Raw genomic sequence first — 7,830 nt, forward strand, 5'->3', positions numbered from 1 at the left:
ACTACTACTAGGTGCTAGGACATTTTTGTTTATAGGCTTAAGGAATAAAATATTTTTAAAATCAAGACTTCAAATTGATTATTCTAATTCAAATTTAACATTTAGGATTTTTTCTCATCTTCTTTTGCTTTGTATTATGCATCTTTGCTCTCGCAGTGAAAATTTTGCTTCCAAATAACATTTTTGTATTTATTTATTTAACTTTTCCTACAGTACATGTAAAATAGTTTCAATCTTAAAATGTTAAAATTGCCACTAAAAATATAAACTAACTTGGTAAAGTTTCAGATTTCTTTGCCGCTCTTTATATCCGTAGACTATATGCCATGTTCAGAGTACTGTGTTCATAATTATTTGAAGTAATTACTTTCCGTATACGGCTATGTTATTAATTGGATAAACAGTTTTATTCATGTTTCTATATGTGCTAAAGGCTTGCTTTTTTATGCCTCTCCTTTAATTTTACTTTTTAATAAATAAAATATTGACAGGCTTTTAAAGCTAAAACTGTGTGAAAAAGTGTACTCAGAGAAATCTCACTCCCATACTGTGTCTATGGTGTTTCTATCTACTCCCTACAGACAATCATTTTTTTTGTTGTTCGGTTTATCTTTTCTCTCTTTTTTCTTTCTGTTTCTTTACTTTTTATCAAATTATAATAATCCATTGTATATTTATTTTTGCAAAACTAAGCAAATATATAAATATGTTATTTCCCCATTTTTCTTATACAAAAGGCATTGTACTAGATACCCCATTCTGCATCTTGCTTTTTTCACTTAACAACATGTCCTGGAAATTACTCTTTATCAGTTACTAGAAACATTCCTCTCTCTTTTTTTTCTTTTACAGCTGCATAGTTCTCCACCCTGTGTATCTGCTATAGTTTATTCAGTCACTCTTCTATGGCCATTTAAATTGTTTCCAATCTTTTATTACTAATGACACTACCTTAAATAACTTTATATTTGAATGTTGGTTGGTATTCATGGTGGTATATCTTTTGGAAGACTCTTAGAAATGGGATTGCTGTATTAAAGGTAAATGTATGTGTTATTTTGTCAGATATTACCAAATTCCCCTCCATAGGGGTTATATTATTTTGCCCATTCTTCAGCAATGTTTGAGAATGCTTGTTTCCTTGGTGGGTACATATTACACACTGCTTATGAAGCATTTCATAAAGATGTCTAAGTGACTTCAGATTCACCCGTAGGAACTGAGTGAGCTGGAGACTCTCTGGGTGTTCTGGGGCCTCTAGGAAAGTAGAGGGCAGTTTAAGAAACTTTTCTAAAGGAGTGCAATTAAACTATCGCAGGTGCTGTGGGTGCCCATCCATATTCCTTTGCCCTAACTTATTTAGTACAAAACTGTCTAGCTTCTTACCAGTAGTACATGCATTTCTTTGCTGGTTCCCTGGTTCTTGGAGCCCACCTTGTCTGTTGGAAGGCAGGCCAAATGTGCCAGAGAATTAATGCCCCCAGGATTAGCCTTCAGAAGGAATGCTGGCCAGCTGATACTTTAATTTCAGCCCAGTGAAACTAATTTTAGACTTCTGATCTCCAGAACTGTAAACCAATAAACCATGTTGTTTTAAGCCACCAAATTTGTGGTAATTTATTACAGCAGCCACAGGAAATTAATATAAAAGGGCATCTTTAAAAAATTGCCACTGACATCTTATTAATTGATGAGTGAGTGCTTTCACCTAAAATCTTTAACAAAATAATAAGTTCACTCTTCCCCCTTCCATTCAGTATTGTATTGAAGGTCCTACCCAGAACAATAAGGCAAGAAAAAGAAATAAAATAAACAGAGTTTGGAAAAGAACAAGTAAAAATGTTATTTACAGACAACATGATTATCTATAGAAAATCCCAAGGAATCTACATGAAATACTACTGAAACTATAAGTGAACTTAGCAAGGTTTTAGAATACAGATCAATATATAAAAAAATCAATTGCATTTCTATATATTAAACAGTGAGCAATTAAAAATTGAAATTAATAAAATGATATCATTTACAGCAGCATTAAAAATATGAAACACAGAGATAAATTTGACAAAAGACAAGCAAGACCTATATACTGAAAACTACAAAGCATTGTGCAGATAAATTTTTAAAAACTTAACTAACTGGAGGCATATACTATATTTGTAGACTCCGAATTGATCCATAGTTTCAAGGCAATCCCCATCGAAATCCCAGTAGAATTTTGTAGAAATTGACAACTGATTCTAAAATTTATATGGAAATGCAGAAGATGTAGAATAGCCAAAACAACTTTGGAAAAGAACAAAGGTGAAAGACTAACAGTGATTTCAAGAATTACTGTAAAGCTATAGTAATCAAGACAGTACAGTATTGGCATAAAGGTAAATATATAGGATAATCAAACAGAATACAGAATCCTGAAATAGACCCACACATATAAAGGCAATTGATTTTAGACAAAAGTACCAAGGCAATACAATGGAGCGGGGGTGGGCGGTAGAGAATAATTTTACCAACAAAGGGTGCCAGGACAATTGAATGCAAAAAACTGAACTTCAACCCTTGCCTCACACTATGAATTAAATTAACTAGAAATGAATCATAGACCTAAACGTAAGAGCCCGATCTATTAAATTTCTAGGAAAAACATAGCTAAAAATCTTAGGGCCCCTGGGCTAGGTAAAGATTTTAAAAATAGGACACAAAGAGCATAAAGTGTTAAAGAAACATTTGATAAATTGGATTTTATTTTAAAAAACCTATTCTGAAAACATTTTAAAAAAATTAAAAGGAAAGCCACAGAATGGGAGAAAATGCTGGCAAAACATACATTTCACGAGATTTCTACCTAGAATACATGAAGAACATTTACAATTTAAGACAAACAACCCAATTTACTAGATGACCAAATATTTGAACAGATATTTTACCAAATAAGATATACAGATGGCAAATAAGTACATGAAATGATTCTCAACATCATTAATCATTATAGAAGTGCAAATTAAAACAATAAGATATTACAAAACACCCAATAGAATAGCTAAAATTTAAAAGACTGTATGAAGTAGAGTCTAGAACAGCTAGAATTCTCATACACTGCTGGTGGAAACATAAATTGATATAATTTATTTAGAAAATATTTTGGCAGTTTCTTAAGAAATAAAACATGTATCACACTATCCCGCCATTCTATTTGTAGAGAGTTATCTGAGAGAAATGAAAACCTATGTCTACATAAAAACTCATACAAAAAATTTCATAGTAACTTTATTTGTGAAAGCCAAACTCTGAAAACAATACAAATGTCTATCAATAGGTGACTGGATAAAGAAATTGTGGTATATTCACAATGGAATACTACTCAACAATAAAAAAGGAATGGCCTATTGATACATACTATGACATAGGTGAATGTCAAAATAATTATTCTGAGGAAAATAAGCCTGACAAAAAAAGAGTATATCAAAATATTTCATTTACATAAAATTTTATAAAATGCAAACTAATCTCCAATGACAGAAAGCAGAACAGTATTTGTCTGGGAATAGGATGGCAGGGGTAGTGAGAGGAAATGTATTACAAAGGGTCACGAAGAAACTTTTAGGAAGTGATGGAAATGTTCATTATCTTGAATGCAGTAGTGAAATCACAGATAAAATCATGTCCAGATTCATTAAGGCTTATACTTAAAAAATTTGTAGTTTACTGTACAACAATTTTACTTCAACAAAGCTGATAAACAAGTTATGTGGAGAAGTTTAAGACAAAATTTAGCAGATAATAAGTTTCTACTCTGGGTTTTTCTACAAAAATTTACTTAGAAACATAATCTTGATGGGAGCACACATAAGGGATTGAGCGAGAAGGGGATATTCTATTGGAATATCACACTTAATAAAACAGAATTTCCAGTAAATTACCCTCTGTTCATAATCAGGCTATCCTGGAACTCAGAGAAAATATTCCAGTGTTTTATTAGGGCTTTGTCTAAGAGGTCATCTATGAAATGTTATTTTAGAAAGGAGACATCTGGTTGGAAACCTGGCCCCATCTTTCAGGGAGAGGGACCCCTACATTCTAGAGACAGCATGCCCAGGGGCAAAAAACCTGTCCTCATTCCCAGGACATGTTCTCATTCTGGGCACAATTCTTCTATAATATTGTGAACCTCGATGCACCAATTCTGGCCTGTGAGACCAGCCATGAAGGTGAGACCTGAGGCAGACTCTTCACTCATCAAGACTCTTTGGCCTCAGATGTGACAGAGAGCACTCTAAACTACCCTACTTAAATGTCAACAAGGATAGGGTGCATGTCTAGAACCTTGGTGGTCCTGGGCATGGAGCTTGGGGTTGGAGACCATGGCTGCCTAGCTTGGTGGTCACGTCTACTCTTCCTCTGTGTGCAGGTGGAAAACCATGCCTTACTGTCGACCTTGCAGCTATTGTACACCGTGGGGTACTCCCTCTCCATTGTCTCCCTCCTCCTGGCTCTCACCCTCCTCCTGTGTCTTCGGTGAGTGGAACTTCTGCTGGCATGTGCTCAGGCATATACCCTGGAATTCGCTCATTGGCTACCTCTAGAAGGCAGCAGAGAATTGGGCTGGATGATGTCATGGCTTATAAGAGCTAGAAGAGATCTGAGAGAGCCCCAGTTATTCGTTCCATTTGCAGTGAAGGAAAAACAGATATCGGATGTGACGGAGAGGCACTGACTCACCCCAGGTCACAAAGCACAGTGAGAGTTGGAATCTGGGACTCCTAATTCTGCTTTTGCCCCTTTTGGATTAGGTAACATCCTGTGTGTCAAGCCCTGCTCTAAATTCCTAATCACAACCATTACTACCACAACCCACTCTCACTACAACTCTACCGAGGCGTTATTTTTACAGAAGGGATTAAGAAACTTTCCCAAAGCAAATGAGTAAGTGGTAGAGCTGGGATTTCAATCCAGGGTCTTCTAGCTCCAATTAGCTATCGATTATTTGAGTACTTCCTCAGAGCCAGGTACTGTTCTAAGCATGTAACAACATACATTAAGTAATTTAAGTATCATCCTAATTAGAATCAAGATTAATTCTAACCTTAGAATATTAGCATTATTATTACCCTCATTTTATAAGCGAGTGAACCGAAATATAGAAAGATCAAGTAACTTGCCCAAGATCACACAGCCGGTGAGTGATAGAGCCAGAATCACAAACAGGCAATCCAGAGCTTGTACACTTTCACTCCTTAACACACTTTTTAAGAATCCACAGCCTGAGTGCATTTTATTAAACCACATTTTTAGAAATTGCCGAAGTGAGATATTTATAGACCAACTAGGGAGTTCTCCAAAGCTGTCCCTCGGTCCAGCTCATTCAGGAACATAACTGAGTATATAATATGACAGAACGAGCATTCAGCACGGATGTAGGAGACCTGGAAGGGGATTATGGACACCTGGAGGCTAATTCCGGAGCACCTCCCCACCTGGGCTCTGCTAGCTCCAGGTCTGGCCCTACTTGACTCTTCAATCCCACTGGGAGAGCAGTTCTTGAACAATGGGATAATTCCACAGCCTGTGCCCACTGCTATCTGTGCTGGTATCCACTTGCCTCCCCAAAGTCTCAGAACCAAGCCAGGAGAAAATAACTGCCTGACCTTGCAGGAAGTAACGAGCAGAGCCTGGGTCAACCAAGTATCCATTTTGCCTCAGAAAGAGCAAGACTCAGTCCCTGCACTTGAGTGGTCCTCAGTTTAGTTAGGGAGAGAGATGCATAAATCATAAAACACAAGGACCTGCTTCAAATCTTTATTCAAAATTTAAAAAGTAATAACACCTCTAAAGCAAGGCAGGACTTGAAATGTGCTACACAGGGGCCCAGGCAGGGCTGTGAGAGCAGAGGGATGGAAGAGGGTCCTTTCAGCTATGGAGACTGAAGATGCAGAGTTTTACATCAGCCAGTACAAAAAAGATCCTACAAGAGGCTCCAGGTGGGTGAGGAAGAGGTAATGAGAGCTAACATTTTCTGGGCACTTATTATGTGCCTGGTACTGTGTGAACATTTTTCGCCCACTAGTTGATTGAATCCTCCTGTAACCCTTTGGGGTAAAGGCTCTTTTTCTCACAGGCAGTAGAACCTCGGAGGGTCATATTTGGGCTTCAGAGTTTCTGGATCCAAATCTCAGCTCTACCATTTACTGCTTTGGAACTTTGAACAAATGACTTAACCTTTCTACTTCAAGTCCCCCATTTGTAAAATCAGGATAATAATAGTATCCACTCCTCCATGGTTGTAAGGAGTAAAAGATACCCATAAGTGTATCCACATGTAAATGATTTGGAACATAGCCTGGCATGTCGAACATGTTATGTAGATATTAGCTACTAATTTTCCCCATTTTACAGATAAAAAAACGAGGCACAGAGGAGTAAGATCACACTACCCAGCCGTTCAGCCCTGGAGCCTACATTATGAACCTCTGCCCTCCAGTGATAGATACACAGGGGTTTCAGGCACATACTTATTGGTCCTAGCCATTCTTTCCTGAGGAAAGGCACTTGGTTTTCTCCTTGCACAGAAAACTCCACTGCACACGCAACTACATCCACATGAACTTGTTTGCTTCTTTCATCCTGAGAGCCCTGGTTGTGCTGGTGAAGGACGTCATCCTCCATAACTCTTACTCCAAGAGGCCCAACAACGAGAAAGAGTGGATGTCCTATGTGTCAGAGGTATGTCCCTCCTTACTATTGGCCTCCCATCCGGTAGATCAGTATGGGGAATCAGGGCAGGAAGGTGGGGCTGGAGAGGGGAAGAAGGAAATAATGAAATAGAGAAATAAAGAGGTGTTGAAGGCTTTGTGTTTAGAGATGCATCATCTGACTTAAAAAACACACACGCACACACCTCCTAAGAACAGGGCAGGTAAAGGAAATCAGCAGCACAAGAGTTCATTGTGGAGCTGCTGGATGGCCTTGGGGTAGGAAATTCTTCATTTGTAAACAATAGAATTGAACTGGATCAACCTTTTTTATTAGTGGCATTTTTAAAGCAGCAAAGCTTTTCCACATTAAAATCTGCATCTGTTTAGATGGTTTTTTCCTTTATCCTGTTAATGATGAGTGCAGTAACCTGTTAAACTAACCTTGCATTCCTGGAATAAATCCAACTAGGTTCTGCTGTATTATTCTCTCTTCTATATCTCTGGATTCTATTTGCTAATACTGCATTTTGTTTAGAATTTCTTCATCTATATTCTTGAGTAATTTTCTTTTCTTTTAATGTCTTGGGTAAGCTTTTGGATAAAGTTTATGCTGACCTTTTAAAACAAATGAGACTTGTTTTCTCTTTCTCTATTTTCTGAAAGAATTTATTTGAGATGGGCATTATTTCTTCCTTAAATATTTGAAAATTACTCCAGTGAAGCCATTTGGGCCCAGAGTTTTCTTTATTGGAAGGCTTTTAATTTTGGATTAATTATGATTTTTACATTCAGATTTTCTATTTCTTCCGGTGTTACAAGATAACTTGAAGAAAAATTTGTGTTTTTCTAGGAATTTATTTATTCATCTAATATTTCAAATTTATTAGCATAATATTGTTCATAGTCTCTTAAGATCTATTTAAGGTTTACTGCATCTATAATTGTATATTTTTTTTCATTGCTGATACTGAGTATTTGTACCTTCACTCTCTTTTTCCTGCCTTGATCATCTTTGCTGGAGTTTCTCAGTTTTATTGGATTTTTCAAAGAACAAACTTTTGGCATTGTTAATTCTTTTTATTTTATGTTCTCTATTTTGTTAACTTCTGCTTTCATCTTATTATTTTTTCCATGTACT

At 36.7% G+C, this 7,830-nt stretch overlaps 1 protein-coding gene across 1 annotated transcript in view; it reads left to right on the top strand.

The window, feature by feature from the left end:
* Positions 1-7,830, top strand: part of GLP2R (glucagon like peptide 2 receptor) — a 56,023-nt gene that overhangs the window by 19,903 nt on the left and 28,290 nt on the right. Inside the window, exons 6-7 of the mRNA XM_011359123.1 lie at positions 4,409-4,515; positions 6,567-6,720. Coding sequence (XP_011357425.1) covers positions 4,409-4,515; positions 6,567-6,720 — 261 coding nt within the window. The remainder of the gene's footprint in view (positions 1-4,408; positions 4,516-6,566; positions 6,721-7,830) is intronic.

The sequence above is a fragment of the Pteropus vampyrus genome, unplaced genomic scaffold (genome assembly GCF_000151845.1).
Source record: "Pteropus vampyrus isolate Shadow unplaced genomic scaffold, Pvam_2.0 Scaffold44, whole genome shotgun sequence".
NCBI classification, from domain to species: domain Eukaryota; kingdom Metazoa; phylum Chordata; class Mammalia; order Chiroptera; family Pteropodidae; genus Pteropus; species Pteropus vampyrus.